We start from the raw sequence: 26,650 nt of genomic DNA on the forward strand, positions 1-26,650 counted from the left end.
CGCCCCTCGCACAAGCCAAAAAACAAACAACAAAAAAAACACACCACGACGGAGAGGACACCTCTTGAACTTTTCCTATCTCCCCGGCTTGGGCCCGCCGTTCTCCTGAGGAAGTTTGGCCCTTGCGGGGCGCCGTAGCCGTCTAAGCCCCTCCTGCGGACCGCAGGGAGAACTCCCGCCAAATTCGAAAGATCCCGTTTGATCCATCGGGGGTTCGGTCGCCGCGCGGCTTCCTCGCCTCCTTTCCAAGCCGGGAAGCGGCGTCATTGGGTAGATGTGACCCGCCGGGGTGCTAGTCTCGGCGGACGCCTGTAAGAGCTGGGCGACAGGTAGGAGTTTACCCGGTGAAGTTTCGCCCAACACGGGGGAAAAAAAAAAGAGAGACCGGCTGGAGATCCGCCTGGCTGCTTCCTTGCAAAAAACAAAAACAAAAAACATACTGTGCCCCATATTCTGGGATGTGCATTCATGTCCGTTTTGCTTTGGTAACTTTATCTTTTGCTTCGATTTAAAATAAAAGTCACTATGAAAAAAAAAACACCAAATCTTTAAAACGGGCTTTGCAAACATCCATGAATTAAATCGAGAGATCCAGAAAAAAATGACATTATCGCCTGTGGCCGTTCAGCGTTTGTGCGGGTGGCTTATATGCGGGTTGAAGGGGAAAAAATATTATTTTTAGAATAGAATAGAATAGAATAGAATAGAATAGAATAGAATAGAATAGAATTAACGGAATAGGAATAGAATAGAACAGAATAGAAATAATGGAATGGAATGGAATGGAATAGAATAGAATTCTTTATTGGCCAAGTGTGATTGGACACACAAGGAATTTGTCTTGGTGCAGATGCTCTCAGTGTACATAAAAGAAAAGATACGTTCATCAAGGTACAACATTTACAACACAAATGATGGTCAAATATATCAGTATAAATCGTAAGGATTAAGATTTATAGAATAGAATAGGGATATAGAATAGAATAGAATACAATAGAATAGAATAACAGAACAGAACAGAACAGAATTCTTTATTGGCCAAGTGTGATTGGACACACAAGGAATTTGTCTTGGTGCAGATGCTCTCAGTGTACATAAAAGAAAAGATACTTTCATCAAGGTACAACATTTACAACACAAATGATGGTCAAATATATCAGTATAAATCGTAAGGATTAAGATTTATAGAATAGAATAGGGATATAGAATAGAATAGAACAGAAGAACAGAACAGAACAGAATTCTTTATTGGCCAAGTGTGATTGGACACACAAGGAATTTGTCTTTGGTGCAGACTCTCTCAGTGTACATAAAAGAAAAGATACCTTCATCAAGAATCATAAGACACAACACTTAATGATAGTCATAGGGAACAAATAAGCAATCAGGAAACAATATCAATATAAATCATAAGGATACAAGCAACAAGGTTACAGTCATCCAGTCATAAGTGGGAGTAGATTGGTGATGGGAATGATGAGAAGATTAATAGTAGTGCAGACTTAGTACGTAGTTTGACTAATAAAACGAGGAAAGTGCTCTCTCTTTGCTTAGGGACCTCTTGATGCCCAAGTGATGTTTCTTCCCTGTTTAGGCGAGTTCTCTTGATACTCTTCTGACTTTCGCCGGACAGAACATCATCCTCCGAAGATGTGGGACGACATTGAGCTCCTGACGAGTGACGATACGGGCAGCGGGCATCTGAACATATGTTCCAGGCAAGAATGTGGAAGTGCGCTCTATCAGATGAACACACTGGTGAAAATAACCTCATCCCAAAAGGTAGCACAGCCTTAAAGACCCCATCACAAGCTGCTGTGAGGTCTCTTTTTTAATTTCAGTCCAAAGATCTAGCAACTATAAAAAGGAAATGCACAGCTCTACAACACTATCATATAATAGTACAGGTTGTCCTCCGCTTATGACCGGCCACTTAGTGGCTATTCAAAGTTACGACCAACCTGAGGAAGGGGATTTACTACTCAGATTTGAAGTTCCAGACTCCATTGTGGTTGTAACCTGAGGACTGCCACTGATGTATAGCTGCAATGTGCATTAGTTGTTGATAGCTGCACTAATTCTTTTGTTTTAATCTGTTGACACGGATATGCCAAGAATGCAGATCTCATCGGTTCCTTGTGTGCTTTTTTTTATCCAATCCGTCTGCATGGACTTATTACATTTTTTTTCTGAAATTACTCAGGTTTTATCTAACCCGGAATTAAATGCCTACAATCTGAGTGATGGCTGCGTGCTGGTGGCTGACAGGATGGTGGCGGTACTTGACAATATTTGTCAGTCTCTTCAAATGTTTCTTCATTTTGGTGAGTTTCCGGCTGGGGCCAAGGAACTGTGGAGCTCTGCGGCAGATGAAGTAAAAAATGATATTTGCAAGCTTAGATACATGTCCGTAATTTTCCTGTTTAAAATTTCAGATTTTATATTCCATTTGCATTTTGCTCCTGTGTTTCTTTTTATTGAGATGATATGAACATGCCATACGATAGATAGATAGATAGACAGTCAGATAGATAGACAGATGATAGATAGATAGATAGATAGATAGATAGATAGATAGACAGACAGATAGATAGATAGACAGACAGATGATAGATAGATAGATAGATAGATAGATAGATAGATAGATAGATAGATAGATAGATAAATAGACAGACAGATGATAGATAGATAGATAGATAGATAGATAGATAGATAGATAGATATGATAGATAGATAGATAGATAGATAGATAGATAGATAGATAGATAGATAGATAGATAGATAGATAGATATAGATAGAATAGAATAGAATAGAATAGAATTTTATTGGCCAAGTGTGATTGGACACACAAGGAATTTGTCTTGGTGCATATGCTCTCAGTGTACATAAAAGAAAAGATACGTTCATCAAGGTACAACATTTACAACACAATTGATGATAATATATCAATATAAATCATAAGGATTGCCAGCAACCAGTTATAGTCATACAGTCATAAGTGGAAAGAGATTGGTGATGGGAACTATGAAACGATTAATTAAATTAATTAAATTAAATTAATTACTGCAGATTCAGTAAATAGTCTGACAGTGTTGAGGGAATTATTTGTTTAGCAGAGTGATGGCCTTCGGGAAAAAACTGTTCTTGTGTCTAGTTGTTCTGGTGAGCAGTGCTCTATAAGCGTCGTTTTGAGGGTAGGAGTTGAAACAGTTTATGTCCAGGATGCGAGGGATCTGCAAATATTTTCACGGCCCTCTTCTTGATTCGTGCAGTATACAGGTCCTCAATGGAAGGCAAGTTGGTAGCAATTATTTTTTCTGCAGTTCTAATTATCCTCTGAAGTCTGTGTTTTTCTTGTTGGGTTGCAGAACCGAACCAGACAGTTATAGAGGTGCAAATGACAGACTCAATAATTCCTCTGTAGAATTGGATCAGCAGCTCCTTGGGCAGTTTGAGCTTACTGAGCTCAAATAGATATGATAGATAGATAGATATGATAGATAGATAGATAGATAGATAGATAGATAGATAGATAGATAGATAGATAGACAGATGATAGATAGATAGATAGATAGATAGATAGATAGATAGATAGATAGATAGATAGATAGATAGACGGATGATGGATAGATAGATAAATAGACAGACAGATGATAGATAGATAGATAGATAGATAGATAGATAGATAGATAGATAGATAGACAGACAGACAGACAGACGGATGATAGATAGATGATAGATAGATAGATAGATAGATAGACGGATGATAGATAGATTGATGATAGATAGATGATAGATAGATAGATAGATAGATAGATGATAGATAGAATAGATAGATAGATAGAATAGATAGGATAGATAGATAGATAGATAGATAGATAGATAGATAGATAGATAGATAGATAGATAGATAGATAGATAGATAGATAGATAGATGATTGATGATAGATAGATAATGATAGATACATTGATGATAGATAGATAGATAGAATAGATAGATAGAATAGATAGATAGATAGAATAGATAGGATAGATAGAGATAGATGATAGATACATTGATGATAGATAGATAGATAGATAGATAGATAGATAGATAGATAGATAGATAGATGATAGATAGAATAGATAGATAGATAGATAGATAGATAGATAGATAGATAGATAGATAGATAGATAGAATAGATAGATAGATAGATAGATAGATAGATAGATAGATAGATAGATAGATAGATAGATAGATAGATAGATAGATAGGATAGATAGGATAGATAGATAGATAGATGATAGATACATTGATGATAGATAGATGGATGGATGGAGAATTACTGCTGAAAAATGCCCTAAGTTGAATAATATGGAAACGGCATGTTTATGGCTTTTGCTTCCCAGGGTATCTTTTAGTCATCTTGTGGTTGTTTTTAAATTTACTATACTTAACTGTAGTGTTTTCTTTTGGGGGTTCTCATCATCTCCCACAATAACGCGTGGCTGGCTTTTCGAATCTTTCAGAAACAGAAGTGGACATTGTTGGCTTGTGTCAAGAAGGCCAATTCCTTGTCGTGGGCGAAAGAAACGGGAACCTGCACCTGATTCAAGTATCTTCAAAACAGACCTTGCTGACTAAGGCAGGTTGCTTATTTCTTGCCCGTTCTTGTAAACATGTGGCTTCTTTTATTTGAGAAAGGAAGGTACAGAATGCTAAGCTACACTTTTAGCACAGTGGAAGGAGGTTCTGGGCTCCCCCATCCCTGAGCCCCGTTTCTGTTTTAGCATGTCTGTAAAGAAGCTGAAAGTTTTGTTTCTCACAAAAATTAGCCATAAGAAAAAGTCTGTTCCTAATTTTGCAGCAAACTTCTTTCTCCGAAATACAGTTAACTTTAACCACAGCCATAAAGCTTAATTTGAAAATGGAATTCAAGGGTTCTACTTCCTTCCTACCCCTGTGCTGACGGGATAGAAAACACAAAGTCTCATATTTGTACCCTCTAACCCTAACCCTCTCTGAAACTTTTCTCACTTTTATATACAAGCCGAACGAGATACCCTGGGAAGGTTCAGTCTCCATCAGTATACGAAAATAACATAAAATCGTTATTTAACTCTTACCGTATTTTTTGGAGTATAAGACACACCTCAGTTTTTGGGGAGGAAAATCAGAAAAAAGCTGATTGGCAGGTGGTTCGGCCTCCCGGAATACCCCCAATCAGCTGTTCCCAGAGGTGAATGTTAGCAACAGGTTCCTTGGTTGTGAGCTCTGTGCCTTGCTTTTTTTTTTTTTTTTTTGGCTTTTTTTTTTCTGCCTCTGAAACTCGGTTTCAGAAAAAACTTTTTTCTGCCTCAGAAAGCCTCCAAAACAGAACTTCAGAAAAAAAGCCTCTGAAACTGTTTGGGGGCTTTTCTGAAGCTCTGTTTGGAGATTTTTTTTCTGAAGCTTCGTTTCTGATGCTTTTTTCAGTCTCTGAAACCTCCCTTTGAGAAGCTGGGCGGTGCTACATTCGGAGTATAAGACGCACCCAGATTTTCACCCTCTTTTTTTGGGTGTGGGAAAAGGTGCGTCTTATACTCCAAAAACTACGGCAATTCCAAACACCCAGCTGTTATTACAACTATGCTTTTTCTTTTTTGTGAAACCACATCTAGGCGTTAGTTCAAAGTTCTTTCGACGAAAAAGCCTTCTTGGATCTCATTCTAGAAATGGACAGTTCCGTCGAAGGTAAGATTGGTAGCTTGGAAAGTATATTTTGTAAGTCATGGTGGCCACAACTCAGAATTTGGCCCATAAAGAAAACAATGAACATTTTGCTGCCTTGCTGTTTTTTTTGTTTTTGCTGCAAATTTTTAAAATTGAGCTTCTGTTTATATACCCAATGTAATTCCTTTGGCCTTTGTTCAGCGTTCAGAGGAAGTGGAGTTGTTTTGGTTCCTTGTTCGTAGTGAAGAAATTAAGTATTCCTTGATTCAAAAATACGCAAATGCTTGATATTTTCTCTGCTTAATTTATAGGTATCTATCATGCATTTATTCTGACCAGCAAAGGCTTTTTCTGTATTATGCATCTTCCCCTTGCCAATATTCAGAAAGGTAAGCCAGGACTTCGTAGATTTCAACCGTTAAGAGGCGAAACTTTCCTTTTCGTACTTTCTGTTCTAAGTATACCAATATCTGAATTTTGCAGATAGAGCTGGTGGCAATTGCATTCATGTATCCTTAGCCGCTGTGTCACAGCTGTTGTGTGATTCAGCCCTTGTGTGTTTTTCCTGGGTGTTTTGTGAAGCTCGATAGCCATGGGTTATCAATTCACAATGGTGATTTCCAGATTTGAGCCAAATTGAGTTTTCTTGGAAAATGGTAGCTGTTGGGGACTTTCCACAGGTCCTTCTACATTGTCTCAGCTATCAGTTTTTATGTTTAGTGTGTATTTTCCGGTTTTGTTTGTTCTTTGCCCATCTGAAACGCTCCCCAGCAACATGTCACTGCTGTAACGGGGATAAGTATTTCTGAAAAATGAGATGTTGAACAAATGCATGATGAAAGCACATTATAAAAAGCTTTTCTAAAGTATTTCTGATAAAAATATGAGTGTTTTTCCTTGTATGCAGCCATTACCGAAATGGACATCAACGCTGCCAAGAAGGTATTTGAGGCTCTTGATCATTATTAGTATTGCAAATGTTGCTTTAAAAAAAACCCTGAGAGCCGGGTGTGCCTGCATTTTCCAAATTTAGACCTCCCTTTTCTGCCTCTCTGATTAATGATTCTATTCACGAGACACAAAGCCAGTTGTATCATTTTAAAATATAATACCTCCTTCAAGATAAGGTCTGGCTCTTCTGGGGGCAACAATATTTCTGGCTCTTCTGGGGGCAACAATACAAAAATAATTCGTGTCGGCAAAATTTGCCAGGTGCTGCCAAGAGAGGAATGCATAAAAACGGCAGATGTCCAACGCCAATTTAAAAGCCTTTTTTCCCCCCCACACGGCACCTACTGAAGCTCAAACATGCTTTGCTTAGGCCCAGCAGAACATGCCTAAAGCATTATTCAAAAATAAGCGATACGCATTTAAGTCTAATAGATAATTTGAGGAACCAGGCAGTTTTTGTGCTGGGATTGTTTTAACGGGTCCCAGATTTTACTTAAAAAGTCTGGGTTACTGCGCCTAGACTACCTGAACGGCTGTCTTGTCTTAACAGTTACAAAGCCAGGTCGAAACGTGCTTTGTTTCGATAGAAGATTATCACACTGCCGTCTGCTTTTCTTCTGCGACGAAGGACATCGCGAACACCCTTGCGCTGATCATAGGGGTAACGCAAGCATGATTTGAATGTTGGGTTAAGGTACAATTTCAGCTAGCTTTTCCCCCCCCCCAAAAAGCGTAGTAATTATCATATGATCATTTCTGCACATCGCCCTGAGTTCAGGGTAGGAAAAGTTGGCAGAACTTTTGATTTGTGAGGACCTACCTGTTCTTGAGGTTCCTTGGTCTGAGGAGGTAGCCTTTTAGATCAGGGGTCTCCAACCTTGGCAACTTTTAAGACTTGTGGATTTCAATTCCCAGAGTTCCTCAGCCAGCAAAGGAACTCTGGGAGTTGAAGTCCACAAGACTTAAAAGTTACCAAGTTTGGAGACCCCTGTTACAGATGCTTACCTGAGACAAAACAGGAGTTGGCTTGATTTGCAAACTTGAAGCAACAGGTTTTTTAATATCAACATTGGCTTTCTTGAAGGGGGTCGGTAGCTGCACGATGTCGGTGTGGGAAGTGAATCCTAATAAAAAGATGGTTTCCATCCAAAATGTTGCTGATTCAAGCCTAATTCAAGGTAGGGGATTCTGGCGTTCGCAGCCTTACGGATTTTTACGTGGCTGTTTAGGTTTTCTGAAGCCAACACAGTTCTGGGCTGCATCAACAGAGGGATAGAATCAAGATCATGTGAAGGGTTAATACCACTTTAGGATGCCTTGGAAAGGCCACACTTGGAATACGGCATCCAGTTTTGGTCGCCACGATGTCAAAAAGATGGGGAGACTCTAGAAAGAGTGCAGAGAAGAGCAACCAAGAGGATTAGGGGACTGGAGGCTAGAACATATGAAGAACGGTTGCAGGAACTGGGTGTGTCTAGTTTAATGAAAAGAAGGACTAGGGGAGACATGATAGCAGTGTTCCAATATCTCAGGGGTTGCCCCAAAGAAGAGGGAGTCCAGCTATTCTCCAAAGCACCTGAAGGCAGGACAAGAAGCAATAGGTGGAAACTCATCAAGGAGAGAAGCAACTCAGAACTAAGGAAAAATATCCTGACAATTAGAACAATTAATAAATGGAACAACTTGCCTGCAGAAGTTGCAAATGCTCCAACACTGAAAGTTTTTAAGATGTTGGATAACCATTTGTCTGAAGTGGTGTAGGGTTTCCTGCCTGGGCAGGGGGTTGGACTAGAAGACCTCCAAGGTCCCTTCCAACTTTGTTGTTGTTGTTGTTAAGTCTTTGGGGCAGGAGTGAAATTAGTAGGTTCTAGAGAACCGGTAGCGGAAATTTTGAGTAATTCGGAGGACTAGCAAATACCACCTCTGGCTGTTCTCAGAATGGGGATTTTGCAGTATCTTTCTCCTGGAGTGGGGTGGGAATGGGGATTTTGCAGTATTCTTCCCCTGCCACGCCCACAGAACCGGTTTGAATTTCACCACTACTTTGGGGCTTATTTAAAAGGACAAACATGATCAAACGTGCCTTATTTGTGTTAATTAACACACGTAGTCCTGAACTTAGGATCACAACTGAGCCCAAAATTTCCGTTGCTAAGTTACATGAATTTGTTACACGAGTTTTGCCCCCGTTTCACGACTTTCCTTGCCACAGTTTGTTGAGTGAATCCCTGCAGTTGTCAAGTTAGGTTGTTAAGTGAATCCTGTTTCAACATACAATGCATTTTTTTATTTTTTTTGGAACAGAATATTGGCCAGGTTTCAAATTCATACAACTTTTAGTTCTCTTCCAACGCGGTTTCATATGCTTACGTTAATATATTTTCTCTCATTTTTATTTTCCTTCTTTTAGTTACGTTGTGTATCTAATCTTACCCTAATTCTAATCATTTATCAACTTCTCTCTTCTCCAGCTGCAAAGAAGCTTCAAGTTGTGGAGAACTTGCTGTTCGTCTTAGACAATGAGGCACGTATGTTAGCCATGATTTTAGAAATAGCTTTCCCGCATCTTCTGTAAGCCAGGTTGAATAACCATTGATTTTTTTTAAAAAAAAAGGTATTTCCCAGGTTCCATTTTGGCCGTATGTTAAGAGCCACCCGTAATCCAAACCCCTCCGCTTGTGACAAGAACTCTTTAGCCTGTCACGTGAAATGTGAAAATGGGCCTTTTTCTTCTTGTCTGCAGGGTGTGCTGTCCTTGTGGGACCTCCACTCGCTGACTCTGACTTGGGACTGGCCCTCCGTTCACATGGAAGAATTTCTCTTGACCTCCGAATCGGATTTTTCGGCAGGAGGAGGGTAAGGTCTCCCCTTAAGGGACACCTCCTGGAAAGGGGATGGAGACAAAACGGTCGAGCTTCAGGCCTCCTTTTTCGTGGAGGGCGTGAATTTCAGCGGGGAATTAAAAATTAAAAAGCACCCCATGTCCCTTCAAAGGCTGAAAAATGTCAGTTTTCCCCGGATGGTGGCTTAGCTCATTACAGTGGTCACTTCTCAGTTAAGAAGGAAATAGTTATAAAACGGAAGTACTTGAAATATTTGATGGTCATTGAATGCCCTTCCTTCCTTCCTTCCTTCCTTCATTCATTCATTCCTCAATCTCTCCTTCCTCCCTCCCTTCCTCTTCCTTCCTTCCTTCATCAAACTCTCTCTCCTTCCTTCCTTCCTTCCTTCCTTCATAAATCTCTCCCTCTCTCTCCTTCCTCCCTCCCTCCCCCTTCCTTCCTTCCTTCCTTCCTTCCTTCCTTCTCTTTCTTCATCAATCTCTCCCTCTCTCTTCTTCCTCCCTCCCCGTCTTTTATTTCTTTCTTCTCTCTCCTTCCTTCCTCCCTCCCTCCCTTCCTCCTTCCTTCCTTCTCTTTCATCAATCTCTCCCTGTCTCTCCTTCCTTCCTCCCGTCTTCCCTCCCTCTCCCTTCTTTCCTTCTCTTTCTTCATCAATCTCTCCTTCCTCCCTCCTTCCCCCTTCCTTCCTTCCTTCCTTCTCTTTCTTCATCAATGTCTCCCTCTCTCTTCTTCCTCCCTCCCCATCTATCTTTCTCTCTCCTTCCTTCTCTTTCATCAATCTCTCCTCCCTCCCTCCCTCCTTTCTTTCTTTCCTTCTTTCTTTCTTTCTTCTCTCTCCAGACTGGGGACTGCCAACCTTAAGCTGGTTGCTCTGACAACACCTAGCCATGTTGAACAGGTATTTACCTCTAATATATATATATATATTATTATTATTATTAAAGATGTCTTCAATAGAACCTAGTTGACTATAAAACTGGATCTCCGACTAATAACAAGACTGAATTTTTTCCCCCGCTTTGGATCTTCCTGTCTTGTTAGATGAAGAGCATTGTGGTTTTTTCACTGCCGGCCATGCACCAGCTCTACGCCCTGGAAGTCACCCCGGTTTCCACGCTGGTGCAGAGAGTCATCAATACGGTAGGAACCTCGCTGGGTTTTCTTGCCGAGTGAGAAAACATGAGCAGGAAACCGGTTCTTGTGGGGGCAGAAACGAGGATTGGATTTGAAAGGCAACGCAACTCTTTTGAACCAAGCCAAATTGCCTTGCTTTCGAAGCGGGTCTATCTGGAAAGAATCCCAGCTTGTGGGCTTCTGAATCCTCCTCTCATTGCTGCTCTACGGTTTGTGTGTTGGTGATTTGGGGGGGGGGGGAACCACAATTGAAAGATGGTGACCCCCGCCCCCCAAGTCAAACAGTGAAATTGGGTACGATCCCTTAACTGGTGATTATTGAATTAAAGGGACTCAGCAGGAATCACTAAATCAGAGGTCTCCAACCTTGGCAACTTTATTTATTTATTTAATCAAATTTTTATTTATAACTTTAAGACTTGTGGACTTCAACTCCCAGCTTTGATGGCTGAGGCACTCTGGGAGTTGAAGTCCACAAGTCTTAAAGTTGCCACGGTTGGAAACCCCTGCACTAAGTGCTACCTAAGCCTTCTTTATCTCACAGGATACAATTTACTTTATGGAGGGAATGCATGAAAACCACCAAAAGTAAGTTTGCTCTTGAATTGTATAAAGGTGGGTGGAGGTTGGCTTCCCCCTTGTCGTTCCAGCACTTGTCGTTTTCAATCGAGTGTTTGTTTCTAGATCTTCGGCGGATCCGGTCTCATTTCTGCTAATGAGAAGCTTGACGGAAGCCTTACCTGAGAACAGGTGAGGGTGTACTTTGGCTGTTGGCCCCACCCAAACATCAGATGAGTGTCTTGGGGACATAATTAAGCACCTTTTTTTACTCCCGTTGGCTTCACTTGGAGAGATCCTCCTACTCCGGCTGCATTCTGCCTTTTGAAGTCAATAGGATGAAAGGTCCTGGGACATTTTATTTGGCAGAATAGCAAGTAGCTATTCTGGAACATACACGAAAGTCATCTCTAAGCCTTTATTTATTTATTATTTATTTATTATTTAAATTTTTATACCGCCCTTCTCCCGAAGGACTCAGGGCGGTTCACAGCCTGATAAAAAATACAAAATAATACAATATAAATACGATTAAAATATAATTAAAAAACTTATTAAATTGGCCACGGTTAAAATTTAGAATAAAAACCCATTAAAAACCCATAAGTTTAAAAACTAACCCAGTCCAGCGCAGATGAATAGGTGAGTTTTAAGCTTGCGACGAAAGGTTCGGAGGTCCGGAAGTTGACGGAGTCCTTTAGGTTTGAGACTCAACATTCCCTGCTCAAAGATTGTAGGGGAAAACCAGAATTTTATCCCAGAGAGTTAAGTGTTGTCTGTGCAAAGCAAAATAACGGCAGAGACGTGCTAAAAGGACATATTGGCAATTTTTTTTTGGCGGCTGGACTTCAATTCCCAGAATTCTCATCAATGGTTCTGCGGACTAGAATTCTGGGATTTGAAATCCATCCACCTGGAATTTGCCAAGGCTGAGTGTTGTGACCCAGGCCCAAGTAAGTACTGTAGTAGTAGATGCAATCAGTTCAAAAACAAACAGACTTTATTAGAACAGCTGAGAATTAACTCCTTCTCAGCGTTGTCCAAATTAAATCAAAGCAAATTCTTCATAACACAATTCTTCAGTCTTATCACCAGTCTTGGTCTAATTAGGCCAACTGCCAAAGGCTTTTCTTGGCAAAAGTTCAAAAGCAGAAGACGCCGACAAGAAATAAATGCAGCAAGATAAGAAACAAGTCTATCAACGTTGTTTTCCAGCAAAGAGCCCAAACAATGTTGCTGGTCTTTTAAGCCTTATGGGAGGGGCCAATCATCTCTTGGCCCTACTCCTGAGTCGTCCTCTTTGCTGTAGCTGCTCTTGCCTTCTGGCAGCTCTTCTCATGCGTGCACTAGGAACAGGCTCCTCCTGTTCCTCTGCCTCACTACTGTCAGCCTCTGGAGGCTCTGAGCTGAATCCGTAGTACAGGTCTCCTGCGTGAACAGGGGGTTGGATTAGATGACCTCCAAGGTCCCTTCCAACTCTGTTACTGTTACCTTTTCTTGTTGATGTCACAAGGCTGGTAAAAGTTGTTTTTCTCCTTAGACTAAGCCGTTTACTCCACAAGCATAAGTTTGCCGAGGCTGAGAGTTTCGCTCTTCAATTCGGATTGGAAATTGAGGTAATAGACTGCTAATAATCCTCCTTCACTTCCTGCTGAGCGGGAGGGAAGTGATGTCATACATGTTGTGACATCATTGTGCAAATCGTGCAGCCGACATCATTGGCCTCAACGGTGATGTCACGGCAGGTGAGGGACACCTGAACAGGTGATGTAAAAAGCTAACCAGCCTCCCATTTGGGGGATATTAAGCTAGCACGGAGGTCCTTGCTAAACACCAGGAAAGGAATAGTTTGAAGGGGCAACTAAAGTACTTTTTAATACCCTGCGCAATTCTTTTAACAAATACAGCTTGTCTACAAAGTGAAGGCGAATACCATTTTGGAAAGTTTGGCTTCTGCTGGTGCTGAGGACCAGTCGGCCTGGCTAAAGCTTGTATTTCAAGCAAAGGAAACCTTGAATAAAATAAAGGTAACTGATTCCTTTGTGTATAGGAAATACAAATTTTCAAAACAGTGGTGAAATGTAAAATTTGTTACTACCGGTTCTGTGTGTGGTGGCTTGGTGGGTGGGTGGGTAATGTGACTGGGTGGGCGTGGCCAACTTTTTTTTTTTTTGCTTTTAAAAGCATTTTTTCTACCACCTCTTTGGCCGAAGAGGTTGTAAAAAAATGCTTTTAAAAGGCTCTGACAATCCCAGCTGAGCCGTGCCGTGCTATCATCAGAAGCTCTTTTTTTTTCGTACTTTTAAAAGCATTTTTTCGGCCAAAGAAAAAATGCTTTTAAAAGTTAAAAAAAAAACCAACTCTGATGATCACATGGCTCAGCTGGGCATGGAGAGGAGCCAGGGATTTTTGCTACCGGTTCTCCAAACCACCCGCCACCATTGCTACCGGATCGGACGATCCGGTCCGAACCAGGAGCATTTCACCCCTGATTCAAAAGGGGGGAGACTGTCGTACGGTACTGCCTTTTAAAAAAATTCCCTTCTCCATAGGATAACTCATTTGTGGTAGAGTATTGCATCAATACTCCTTGGCCGACCTACGAAACAGCTCAGGAAATGCTGAATTACGCTCGGATGACGGTAGGTTTATGGTTATGGTTATGGTTATAAAACTGGGGATTTTTCAGGTTTTTTTTTTTTTGAGATTCGGGGCACCAAAGGAAAAGTATTTTCACGATCCCTTTTCAGATCCTAAAGAAAGAAGATGGGCCTGTCACCCGTTTCGCGAACGTGGATCCTGCCTCACTCCTTCCAGAGGTAAAAGAGAACCTGACAACCTCATAAATCTGTAGTTTCCTTCTTCTGCTAATTTTGGAGGTCCAATATAGCAAGTATGGCGAATCTTTTAGACACGGAGTGCCCAAACTGCGCGCACACAGGCCCAAACAAAAAGGTGCACGTATGAATATCCACCTGTGCAGATGTGCAGGGACATGCGTTGAAGGATTTTCTGCTTCTGCTTTTCTTTTCTTTTTTGCAGGTGCTGCGAACGCAAGAGAAATTGACTACCTTTTATGGGGCTTTTGGGCCAGAGAAATACAGGTGGGGTTGTGTGCCTGGCCTCCTTGTTTACATGGTGGGTTTGCACATCTCGGCCCAAGAGAATGTTGATGGTGCATTTTGTCCTCCCCAGTGGAACGACGTGGTTAGAATTTCTCAACCATAAGAACGTCATCAGCTACGTCCTTTCACAACTCAAAAGAGGAAGTCTCTCTTCCGCCCAGTATCTCTGGTTAAGGCATCAGGTAAGTGGCTTCCAGGTGTGTTTGTTCTGTCGTAGAGTTGACTATTAAGGCTCCTAGAACGTCTTCCATACTGGAGGCTGGCGACTCTCTTAAATTTTATAGGAGGGGGTTTCTGAACCTTTCCTTGGTCCGAAAGGGCTCTGTGATGACCCGGGGCGTGACGCAAAGGCAACACAGCCAGAGAACCGATAGGAGTCCCTTTATTATCACCAACTGTCCCTTTCAACTCTCCGGCCTGGAGAGAGAACTCTTCCACCAACCTGTAATAGTCTTTGGTTGGCAATACTTCAGTCCCAAACCTTGTAAGCAGAAAACTTCTAACAAAAAAATCCAACAAGGCAAGACAAAGTAATGAGTCGTCCTCTTTGCTTGAGCTGCTCTTGCCTTCTGGCAGCTCTTCTCATGCGTGCATTAGGAACAGGCTCCTCCTGTTCCTCTGCCTCACTACTGTCAGCCTCTGGAGGCTCCGTAGTCCTCACCTGACTCCCCGATGGCCCTGGCCCTACCTCTGCCTCTGACGCAGAGCCCTCATCTGGGCCTTCCCCAGCCTCCATGACTGGCCCACGTTCTTCCTCAGCCTCATCACTGTCCGACTCCATTGCCAGCTCCGCAGGCTGCTGGCAGACCACAACAGGTTGTGAGAACATCTCTCTTTCTCCTGCAGGCAGAGTTGGAAAGAAGCTTCAGCCAGGAAATGCTAGATGACTTGCTTGAGTCGATCTCTGGGGCGCTTCCTCTCCAACAGCTGGCTCTGTGGCTGAAGGAGGTGGTCCTTCCTTTCGTAAGGCGGGTTCTACCTCACGGACAGGTAAAGTCCAGGAAACCCCCGTTGAGGAAAGACCGAGGGAAGAGTGGGCAGCTTCTTTTGAAAAAAGGGAGGAGGAGAGAACACCTCAAAGAAGGGCCTCAATTTAGAGCCATTGGTTTAGTGCAGGGGTCTGCAAACTTGGCTCTTTTAAGACTTGTGGACTTCAAGCTTTGCTGGCTGAGGAACTCTGGGAGTTGAAGTCCACAAGTTCTTAAAAGAGCCAAGTTTCCAGACCCTTGACTTAACACATTGTGTTACTAACAATTGCAGTGATTCACTTAACGAGGTGGTCAAACAGAACAAAACGGACTTAACCACTGTCCTGCTTAGCAACAGAAATTTTGGGCTAACTTGTGGACCAACTGGTCCCATCCAGGCTCTGGAGATAAGATTAATAAGTAACCCAGCTTGGTAACTTTTTTTTCCTCTCTCTCTCTCTCTCTCCAGAAAAGAGTAGCAAAGTGGTTGGAAGAACATGCTCGGAGCCTTGAACTGATTGACAAAGTAAGTGCATTTTAATTGCTCCAAGTCTTTAGAGACAGCGTTAGAATAGAATAGAATAGAATAGAATAGAATAAATATTGGAATATAGACTAGACTAGACTAGACTTGACTAGACTTGAATAGAATAGAATAGAATAGAATAGAATAGAATAGAATAGAATAGAATAGAATAGAATAAATATTGGAATATAGACTAGACTTGACTAGACTTGACTAGAATAGAATAGAATAGAATAGAATAAATATTGGAATATAGACTAGACTAGACTTGACTAGAATAGAATAGAATAGAATAGAATAGAATAGAATAGAATAGAATAGAATAGAATAAATATTGGAATATAGACTAGACTAGACTAGACTAGACTAGAATAGAATAGAATAGAATAGAATAGAATAAATATTGGAATATAGACTAGACTAGACTAGACTTGACTAGACTTGAATAGAATAGAATAGAATAGAATAGAATAGAATAGAATAGAATAGAATAGAATAGAATAGAATAGAATAGAATAGAATAGAATAGAATAAAATAAATATTGGAATATAGAATAGAATAGAATAAATATTGGAATATAGAATAGAATAGAATAGAATAGAATAGAATAGAATAGAATAGAATAGAATAAATATTGGAATATAGAATAGACTAGACTAGACTAGACTAGACTAGACTAGAATAGAATAGAATAGAATAGAATAGAATAGAATAGAATAGAATAGAATAGAATAGAATAAATATTGGAATACAGAATACAATACAATAGAACTGAACTGAACAGAATAGAATTTTTTATTGGCCAAGTGTGATTGAACACACAAGGAATTTGTCTTTGGTGCATACACTCTCAGTGTACCTAAAAGAAAAGATACCTTCATCTAGAATCATAAGGTACAACACTTAATGATAGTCATATGGGACAAATAAGCAATCAGGTATCAATATCAATATAAATCGTAAGGATACAAACAACGAAGTTACAGTCATACAGTCATAGGTGGGAGGAGATGGGTGATAGGAAGGATGAGAAGATTAATAGTAATAGTAATGCAGACTTAGTAAATCGTTTGACAGTGTTGATGGAATGATTTGTTTAGCAGAGTGATAGCGTTTGGGAAAAAACTGTCTTTGTGTCTAGTTGTTCTGATGTGCAGTGCTCTATAGCGTCGTTTTGAGGGTAGGAGTTGAAACAGTTTATGTCCAGGATGTGAGGGATCTGTAAGTATTTTCATAGCCCTCTTTTTTACTAGTGCAGTATACAGGTCCTCCATGGAAGGCAGGTTGGTAGCCATTGTTTTTTCTTTTTTCTTCAATTGTTATTCTTCATCCCAAAGTTGTCTGATTAATCGTGTTGGTTTGTTTTTTTTCAAAACAGGCCAACTGGCCAGAAAATGGCCTTGAGCTGGCACAGGTGTTTTTTACCAGCAAAGACGTGGGTGATATTGGACTGGTGTCTTTCTCCCACTGGGATTTTTTGGTAAGTGTTTTTGGCTAAGGCTGGCTGGGGAGATTCTGGGAGTCGGAGCCCCCACAGCTTAAAGTTGCAACGCTTGAGAATCCTGAGATGGCCAGCAAAGAAGAAAAGGAAATTTTTGCCTGTAGAAAATGAGACTTTGGTTGCGTTTGGTTTTTCAGAAGGACAGTGAAGATAAGGAGATCCACCGCCTGATGCATCTGGTCGGCGCCTTACAGAATTTGGTAGATCTGTACAGGAAATATAACTGTAGGCTGGCTCTCTGCGACTTTGAAAAGGTAGGAGGAAAAATAAACCCATGTGAAGCTGACGTTTGTAAGGAGAGAGTCTGGGGGTGCCTGTCAAAAGTTTTTTTGAAGTTGGGGCGAATTTTAACCTCTGCTGGTTAATAAAGCAACGGAAACCCCCACGGTTGTCTCTCTCAGGATATGACACAATAAATATTTACGCCATCCCCAAATCCTTGAAATGAGAGCGTTGTCAGGCCTGGAAACCATATTAGACTTTAGGGTTCCAGACGCTGCCACATTTTTCCCCTGAGGGGAGGAAGGGGGGCTGAGGGGTATGGTAACATTCTTCAAGTGGTCAAGGTCGGATGGTGTTCACATCTGCAGGAAGAGTGGCAAGAAGATATTCGAATGAACTGGGAGAACGTGGGACCATGTGACCATCAAAGGGGTCAGGGGGGTGGGACTCTTGGGGTTTGTATAACTGGAAAAAAGAATCCGGAAATTCAGTTTTGGAATTTCACTCATCGTGTGCCAGTTTCCTCATGCTAGTAAAGAACTCTGGAAAACAATGGCTTCTGAGTTTTTTTTATGCAGAAGAGGTTTTTCTAGAACCTTGACAAGCATGTCAAGAGTTTGTTGCAGAAATCACATCCAGAAAGCACACACATATAACTGATTCAGCGGGAATCATTAACTTCTTTATATACAATATAACGCAGGAATAAAATATACAATACCAATGGCAGATTTTCCAGTGTGGTAAGTAGTTACAAGCAAAAAACACAAGCAGAGTTACAGGAGACAGACTAGTTTCAGTTTCAATTCAGCAGACAGACTAGAGCAGACTTGTTTGCAGCTTCAGAGCTCAGAGCTTAATACAAGAGCCACGCCCAGGCTCCTTCCAGTTCCAGTTTCCAAACAGTCCTCATTGGCTGACTTAGTTGCTATGCCTATTCATTGGCTGACCTTGCGACCACGTCTTCCCAGTCACGAATATTCTGACAGAGCCGGATATTAAAAAATAGAGACTAAATCATTGTGAAGAAGACTTGTGCCCAGCTGCCCATATCGTATGGATCCGCTTCTCCTCTGAACAATTATTGCTCTTGGTTTTCTCCCCTACCCTCTAGGAAACCGCAAACACAATTGTGTTCCGTATGCTCGACAAAATCCTGGCAGCCGAACTCCTCCCTGCGGCTTTAGAGAAGTATATCGAACCATACATGTGTCACCATCGTCTAGAAAAAGATGAAATTCTCCTGCAGTACATAAAGGTAGAGACAACTTCCTGATCTCGTTCGACTTTGTTGGGTTGGGGTTTTTCCAAAACTGCCCTGCCTGTTTCTGAATCTTTCACTGCCCCCAGGACCTGCTGTTGTGCCACTCCACACAATCATCCTCCATTTTCGACACCACGTGGGAAGCGAAAGCCATAGCCGTCTTGGGCTGCATGTCCAACTTAGAGGTGCGTTAGACCAGAAAATGACTCTCGACGCCCCGAATTGCAGGATGGGAAATGTTCTGAGTTGGGTACTGATCGGGTTGTTCTTTCCAGTTGATCTTCGAAGGGGTGCTGGCCATAATGCATAGCGCCGTGGTCCCTTGGAGCCGGGGTGTGGAAGACCTAGTGCAGCGGTATCTGGGCATGGAGCACGCCAGGTAAGAGGGATGGACAAAACTCCTCTTTAAAGGTTGAGTCTGCCGCCTTGAGAGGTTTTCTCTGCGGGAAGGGAACGGTCCTTCCGAGCCACAGAATGACATGGGTGCTGATGATGCAGAAATGAATAGATTGACCTTGACAATTAAAGAAAGAGAGGAATCGGAATACTTTTAAGATATGGGGCAATTTCACCATTGGTTAGAGAAGAGATATATAGATAGGACAGTGTTATAATGAAATAAGTGAAGAAGGAAGAGGAGAAAGAAGACAGATAAATGTATTAATAGTAAAACAAGAAATGTGGGAGAAAGGTTACAATAAATGAAATGATAATATTAAGAAATGATAAATATTGGAGGAGTAAGAAGAAGACACAAAAGATGCAGTCAGATGATACGCTGAAGGATTGGTTATGTATTGTCTGTTTGTTTGTCTATAAAATAAAATAAAAACCTTTTAAAAGAATGACACAGGTGCTTTAAAGCAGAGGTCTCCAACCTTGACAACTTGAAGACTTGCGGACGTCAACTCCCAGAGTTCCTCAGCCAGCAAAGCTGGGAGTTGAAGTCCACAAGTCTTCAAGTTGCCAAGGTTGGAGACCCCTATTTTAAACCTCTTAATGACGCATCCATGAATGAGAAAAACGATTCTTCTCTGCCAAAGACAGACCCCCTTCTAGGAGACTCACTTAACAGATGTCTTAACAACAGAAATTTTCGGGCTCAGTTGTGATCGTAAGTCGGAGACCACCCGTATTGGCACAGAGGCTGACTCTTTGTGAAGTTTCCAAAAGATGCCCTAATTAATTCATGAGCCTTGAGCCAAGTTTCGAAAGAAATCCAGTCATTTATTAGGAGCAACATTCCGGCAATTACTCAAGTGGAGTCAGCTCTGACCCCACATAATTTACGGGGCCCCGTGACCCTGTCTCCCCCCTACCCCTCCTCCCTGGGCATGTCATAAATCACATTCTCCAGTGGACCATGTTGGCGGGCTGTAAAAAGGAACTGCCTTTCCTGGCAGGGTGAAGCTGCTTGAGGAAGGTTACCAGTTGATGGAGATGAAGAAGCTTCTGCGGAGCTACGGCATACGAGACACCAATCTTTTAAACGATAAGCAGATGATTTTGGTAAGGAACTCCAGCCCGCTCTTGATAAGCGCTCAGAAACATCCCATAATTTTGACCCAAACAAACCGAAAAACCTTCTCTGTTGACCTGATGCTTGGTTTTCCCTCCCACCCCTCCAGATGGTGGCCAGGTTCATCCTTAAACAGGACAAGCCTTCTGCGTTGGGAGACGCCCTGAAAATCATAAAGGCATACATGTTGCCCACTGCCGAAGTCTATGTTTGGAAGATCACGGACCTCATCGACAAACAAAAGGTGCAGATCCGGTCCCCATAGATGGCTTCACTCAAGAGAAGAAGCCTTTAACATCCGTGTTTAATATTCCTCAAACATCTGTATGATTGGGGTTAGACCAGGGATGAAATGCTCCCGGATCAGATCCCCCCCCCCCCGGCCTCTGCTGAGCTGCACCATCTGCAGAGGTTTGTTTTTTTTAACTTTTAAAAGCCGGTTTTGCTTCAGCCGAAACAGGCCTTTAAAAGTAAAAAACAGCAGAACCTTACTTGTACTCTTACTTGTAGAAAACATGTTTTCTACAAGTAAGAGTAGAGATTCTAAGGCACTTACCTGATTACTGATGAACACATGGCTCTCTTTCCAGCCCAAAAGCAGTTTCACTTTCAGCCAGACAGAATCAATCGCTCAGCTAATCTATTTCCTCGGTGATCAACTGGCTGGCTTTGCTGGCTGAGGAACTCTGGGATTTGAAGTCCACAATAAAATAAAATAATAAAATAAAATATTTGTGCAGCTTTCTGAGATTTGGTGTGTTTCTGTAGTGTTTCACTCTAACTACACAAACACACAAAATCTCAGAAAGCTGTATGTGGCATATTGTGTGTGTGTGTGTGTGTGTGTGTGAGTTGTGTGCGTGTAAAGGGTGAAAGTTGGTTTTTGAGCTTTTTGTGGCTGTGTGAAGTGTGAAGTGCAGCTGCTTTTACATTATGTGTGAGTCAGTTGTGTTGTGTTGTGTGTGTGTAAAGTGTGAAAGTTGGTTTTTGGTACCTCTTATTGTTTTTTTATACTTTGTTTATTATTTTTATTATTTATTGTTATTGACCACGTCCACCAAGCCATCCAACCACCAAGCTACGCCCACCAATTAAGCCAGGCCCACAGAACTGGTAGGGAAAATTTTTAGATTTCACTCCTGGGTTAGACATAATCCTCGGATGTGCTCACAGGGAGAAGAAGTCCTGGATCTACTGAAGTCTCTACCTCCGTCTGAAGCTGTGGAAATTGCAGAGAGAATCCTGATTTGGGGGAAGATTGTATTGGAGGAAGAAGTGGACACCGTTGAAGAAAAGGTCCATCTTACATTAATACCACAATTACTCTTACAGCTGTGACCAATTGGGCTGGGGAGCTTTGTTAATATCAAGGGCCCCGTTTCTATATCAAGGGTTCATCATTGGCCAGAGCCTGCACAGTGACAAAATAAAACCAGATTCTGCTTGCAAATAAGGTGTGAGGTCTTGTATCGAAGCACGACTTGGGTGTGAAAACGTTAAACTGCTATTCAAAAGAGCGATCCAACGATCTTCGTGATTAGATAAAGGGTGGTGAAAAGATGAAAGTCGACTCAGCTTTGTCTATGGAGGGTCTCGGTCACCCAGGTCGTGGTTTCCCCCAAAGGTGTTTTTTCGAAAGGCAGCTGGACCTCGTTTTTCCTTGAAGACGTTTTGCTTCTCATCCGAGAAGCACCTTCAGTTCCGACTTTAATCCTGATTTCTGAAGTCAAAACTAAAGAGGATTCTCGGATGAGAAGCGAAACGCCTTCAAGAAAAAAACAAAGTCCAGTTGCCCTTTGAAAAAGCACCTTTGGTTTGACTCCGGCTTATTTTACTGACGACAAAATTTTGTTGTTAGGTCTTCTTCCTGTGCAGAGAATCTGGATTCTTATGTCTTTCTTTCCTTATTTTACTTCACTAACAGAAAATGCACCTACAGGTGAAAAAGGCTTTGGTGGAAATTCTCAAATTCCTGCTTAATCTTCAGAAAGGTAAAATGTTGCACAGTTCGTGTTTTTCTTGTTTGTTCTTTTTAAAATTGGGAACAATTCAATAATCTTTCTTATTCTTCCTGCCCCTTTCTTCTTTTTTTTCCCCCCTTCCTTCCTTTTTGTCGGACAGAAAATCATTCGCAGAAAGAAGAGCGCGAGAAAGAGTTGGAAATCTTTAGAATTCTGGTCACTCTGCAGGTGAGACTAAGGTGGCATTGAGAACGCCTTGCAAAGTTAGCTTTCGTTTAATAATAATATAATAATAATAATAATATTTTAATTTTTATACCGCCCTTCTCCCGAAGGACTCAGGGCGGTGAACAGCCAAGTAAAAACAATACAATATATTACACTGGTTTCACTGGTGGTTGTGAAGGTTGACCCGAACTGACTTTCACGCTTCGGCCTTTTTCTTTCTTTCTCTTCAGGAGAGTTTCGAGATCTGCATTTCGCTCAAAGATTTCTGCGATCCCTCACGGACGGCCCAGCTCCTTGAAGACCACATCCGAGCCTACGAAGAAGCAAGGAGACGCAGAAACCGGCAGGGAGAGCGGGAGGCCAAGCCGGGAGATCCCAGCTTGAAGAAGGAGTTGACTCAGATGAGATTGTACCAACTGGGGTTCCTCCTGCAAAAGTCAGAAGCTGAAATGGGGGCGCAGTTGGCTCTCCGAGCGTTAGACGATGGGGAGGTTGAAGAGGCGCTGCAGGTATGCAGGTGAGCAAAAATCAAATTCGGGTTGCGGTCAGTGGCTTGATCATTATCGATGCATTGAATTAGTGGGGAAGTTTTCTGAGGTGTGCCACCGGTTCGCTGCTTCCACATACACAGTGCGTGCCAATGGTGAAATGTAAAATTGGTTACTGCCGGTTCTGTGGGCGTGGCTTGCGGGGGGTAATGTGACTGGGTGGGCGTGGCCAACTTTTTTTTTTAAAAAACTTTTAAAAGCATTTTTTCTACAACCTCTTCAGCCGAAGAGGTTGTAGGAAAAAAATGCTTTTAAAAGGCTGTGACGTTCCCAGCTGAGTTGGCCTGATTGTCAGAGGCTTTTCTTTTCTTTTAAAAGCTTTTTTTTTTTTTTTTTTGCCTTAAAAAGGAAAAAAAAGCCTCTGATGATCAGGCAACTCAGCTGGCATTGTCAGAGGAGCCTTTTAAAAGCTTTTTTTTTTAACAACCTCTTCGGCTGAAGTAAGAAAAAAATGCTTTTAAAAGGCTCTGGCAATCAGGCAACTCAGCTGGGATCGCCAGAGCCTTTTCAAAGCATTTTTTTCTACAACCTCTTTGGCTAAAGAAGTTATAGAAAAAATGCTTTTAAAAGGCTCTGATGATCCCAGCTGAGCTGTGCGATCATCAGAGGCTTTTTTTTTTACTTTTAAAAGCATTTTTTCGGCCAAAGAAATGAAGAGGGGGATTTTTGCTACCGGTTCTCCGAATCACCTGCCACCATCGCTACCGGATTGGACAATCCGGTCCGAACCGGGAGCATTTCACCCCTGGTTTAGACCTTGGAGGTCTTCTAGTCCAACCCCCTACTCAAGCAGGAGACCCTATAAGGCAAATGGAGGTCCAATTTTTTCTAGAAGACCTCTAGTGATGGAGTAGCCACAGTTTCTGGAAATAAGCCGTTCCACGGGTTAATTGTTCTCACTTTTTAGGAAATTTCTGTTTAGTTCTAGCTCTTTGGTTGCTTCTCTGCTTGATTAGTTTCCATCCATTCATTCTTCTCTTGTCTTCTGGTGTTCAATTCCTTCCTTTTTTTAAAAGTTACTTTTATGAATTCCACCATAACGAAGAGGCAGGACGGCTGTTGTTCCTGGTGTCTCAAAAGCTTTCTGATATGTTGGGGTCCAAAATTCCTATGGTGTTTCCGGAAGGACAAGATCTTCCAGAGACGATCTACTGCATGGCTTGTCAAGCAGCTACGCTCTGCAGTCCAGGTAAGTAATTAGAAATGGTTTTGCTTATTAACTTCTGTTTTTGTTTTTTGTTTTAAAAAACTCTAAATAATTATATCACTATTCTCAAATGTAATGATTTTTTTAAAAATTGGCCCACTGCGAGGTGGATGGCTTTTTCTCCTTAATCTTAACTGAAAGACCAATGTCGGGATAATTCACGTTAAAATAAAATAACAATGGCACAATAAAATGTCTTAAAAAGAGAGCTATTTTAGGGAAGTGTGTTGAATACAACTTTTCTACAAGCCTTTTCTAAATTCCATTTGTTATCTTGGAGAAGGTTCCTCATTAGACAGGATTAAAAATGGGTGAAATGCTCCCAGTTCGGACTGGATCGCCCGATCCGGTAGCGATGGTGGCGGGTGGTTTGGAGAACCGATAGCAAAAATCCCTGACCCCCCCCCCCATGTCCAGCTGACCCACACGATCATCAGAGCTTTTATTTTTTTTATTTTTTTGACTTTTAAAAGCATTTTTTAACAACCACTTCAGCCAAAGAAGCTGTAAAAAAAAATGCTTTTAAAAGGCTCCTCTGAGGATCCCAGGCAAAAAAAATGCTTTTAAAAGAAAAGAAAAGCCTCTGACGATCAGGCAACTCAGCTAGGATCCTCAGAGGAGCCTTTTAAAAGCATTTTTTTACAATCTCTTCGGCAGAAAAAATACTTTTAAAAGTAAAAAAAAAATTGGCCACGCCCACCCAGTCACATTACCCACCAGCACCAAGCCAGAACTGGTAGTAACAAATTTTACATTTCACCACTGATTAAAAACAATTCAGTAGCAACAATTCTTGGTCTATTTCTGGGTGCGGAAGCCCCTTATTTCTTCGCCACCTAAATCTGCATGCCGGTTTTCTGGATCTGTTTTCTTTCTTTTTTCTGAAAACATTTTAATCTAGCACCTATTATACTGGCCAGTTGTTGCATATTTTCGGAGTGCAGAAATAAAAAACTTGCAGGAGGCTGGAATCCGAGGGATGTGATCGCGTACGATGGGCCGGCTCGACAGCGTCTCCTAAACTTATATTTGCAATCAGGATGAAATTTAACCCGTCGGGTGACGACACAAGATGTTGTCCTTTTTAAAATTATGCTCGTTCTTCTCCTCTTTGCCAGATCTCTTCCTAGATATCTTGGAGTTTTGCAAATACACCTCATTTGCCCGTGAAATTTATGCCAAATGCCAAATGGAAGATTTTGGGTTTATACCACAGGTAAAAAGTAGCACTTCTTCGGTTTCACTGTAATTACTAAGAGGTTGTCCCTGGTAGTTGTGCCTTAAAAGGACTTTCAACTTTTGTCTTTCATAATAAAAAAAAAAAGAATAGAAATCCGAATCCATCCATCCTTTCAGTTTGTGTCCTTTTGTCCATCTCGGCACAATCCAATATTTTTCCAATTATTAGATTCGGATTTTTATGTAAAATGGGAGAAATGGTATAATTGGGTCGAAAATAGGAAAAAAGGGGAAATAACAGATAGTAGAATTAGTAAGAATTAGAAATTCTAATTAGAATTAGTAATATAACTTAGTTAGATTATACAAAGTATAGGAGAACACCAGTGGAATGATATGTAAATGGTCACATTCATGCACAAGAGTTGAATGAAAATTGTTCAATTGCTAAAATTCAATAAAATTTACATTTAAAAAAAATAAAAAAGAATAGAATAGAATAGAATAAATATTGGAAGATAGAATAGAATAGAATAGAATAGAATAGAATAGAATAGAATAGAATAGAATAGAATAGAATAGAATAGAATAGAATAGAATTTTTTATTGGCCAAGTGTGATTGGACACACAAGGAATTTGTCTCTGGTGCAGCTGCTCTCAGTGTACATAAAAGAAAAGATACCTTCATCAAGAATCATACGGTACAACGCTTAATGATAGTCATAGATTACTAAATAAGCAATCAGGAAACAATATCAATATAAATCGTAAGGATACAAGCAACACAGTTACAGTCATAAGTGGAAGGAGATGGGTGATGGGAACGATGAGAAGATTAATAGTAGTGCAGACTTAGTAAATAGTTTGACTAATAAAACGAGGGAAGTGCTCTCTCTTTGCTTAGTGACCTCTTGATGCCCAAGTGACGTTTCTTCTCTCTTTAGGCGAGTTCTCTTGATACCGAGAAAGACCCTTACGGAGACTGGACGTTTGAGAGTTTCTTTACTGAAGACGGGGCCGTTCTCGACACCCCGGCCGTGCTACCTTTTGCGTACAAAACGGTTTCCTTCCTTGTGCCTCTAGCAGGTAGGTTCCACCTCCTCCGTCTCTCCTTCGCGTTTCGCTTGCCCTGGGTTAAAATTCCACACAGAAAGAAAGCTTTTTGGCCTCGTTCTGGAATTGCTAGACGATGCTCCTCGGTGCTCTGAAAGATCTCCAGCA

At 41.3% G+C, this 26,650-nt stretch overlaps 1 protein-coding gene across 1 annotated transcript in view; it reads left to right on the forward strand.

The window, feature by feature from the left end:
* Nucleotides 1-135: 135 nt before the first annotated feature.
* KNTC1 (kinetochore associated 1) overlaps nt 136-26,650 on the forward strand; it is a 46,962-nt gene continuing 20,447 nt past the window's right edge. The window contains exons 1-37 of the mRNA XM_058158206.1: nt 136-329; nt 1,595-1,782; nt 2,204-2,324; nt 4,511-4,626; nt 5,642-5,714; nt 6,005-6,082; nt 6,601-6,635; nt 7,195-7,305; nt 7,729-7,822; nt 9,116-9,168; nt 9,388-9,500; nt 10,328-10,385; nt 10,529-10,627; nt 11,166-11,209; nt 11,306-11,371; nt 12,720-12,795; nt 13,087-13,206; nt 13,732-13,821; nt 13,930-13,998; nt 14,222-14,283; nt 14,375-14,486; nt 15,151-15,294; nt 15,742-15,798; nt 17,178-17,279; nt 17,438-17,554; nt 18,637-18,780; nt 18,873-18,971; nt 19,062-19,165; nt 20,190-20,295; nt 20,415-20,549; nt 21,479-21,601; nt 22,230-22,296; nt 22,427-22,494; nt 22,725-23,011; nt 24,059-24,231; nt 25,368-25,465; nt 26,374-26,515. Of these exons, the coding sequence (XP_058014189.1) occupies nt 1,651-1,782; nt 2,204-2,324; nt 4,511-4,626; nt 5,642-5,714; nt 6,005-6,082; nt 6,601-6,635; nt 7,195-7,305; nt 7,729-7,822; nt 9,116-9,168; nt 9,388-9,500; nt 10,328-10,385; nt 10,529-10,627; nt 11,166-11,209; nt 11,306-11,371; nt 12,720-12,795; nt 13,087-13,206; nt 13,732-13,821; nt 13,930-13,998; nt 14,222-14,283; nt 14,375-14,486; nt 15,151-15,294; nt 15,742-15,798; nt 17,178-17,279; nt 17,438-17,554; nt 18,637-18,780; nt 18,873-18,971; nt 19,062-19,165; nt 20,190-20,295; nt 20,415-20,549; nt 21,479-21,601; nt 22,230-22,296; nt 22,427-22,494; nt 22,725-23,011; nt 24,059-24,231; nt 25,368-25,465; nt 26,374-26,515 (3,688 nt within the window). The 5' untranslated portion in view covers nt 136-329; nt 1,595-1,650. The remainder of the gene's footprint in view (nt 330-1,594; nt 1,783-2,203; nt 2,325-4,510; nt 4,627-5,641; nt 5,715-6,004; nt 6,083-6,600; nt 6,636-7,194; nt 7,306-7,728; nt 7,823-9,115; nt 9,169-9,387; nt 9,501-10,327; nt 10,386-10,528; nt 10,628-11,165; nt 11,210-11,305; nt 11,372-12,719; nt 12,796-13,086; nt 13,207-13,731; nt 13,822-13,929; nt 13,999-14,221; nt 14,284-14,374; nt 14,487-15,150; nt 15,295-15,741; nt 15,799-17,177; nt 17,280-17,437; nt 17,555-18,636; nt 18,781-18,872; nt 18,972-19,061; nt 19,166-20,189; nt 20,296-20,414; nt 20,550-21,478; nt 21,602-22,229; nt 22,297-22,426; nt 22,495-22,724; nt 23,012-24,058; nt 24,232-25,367; nt 25,466-26,373; nt 26,516-26,650) is intronic.

This window comes from Ahaetulla prasina, chromosome 15 (genome assembly GCF_028640845.1).
Source record: "Ahaetulla prasina isolate Xishuangbanna chromosome 15, ASM2864084v1, whole genome shotgun sequence".
Classification (NCBI taxonomy): domain Eukaryota; kingdom Metazoa; phylum Chordata; class Lepidosauria; order Squamata; family Colubridae; genus Ahaetulla; species Ahaetulla prasina.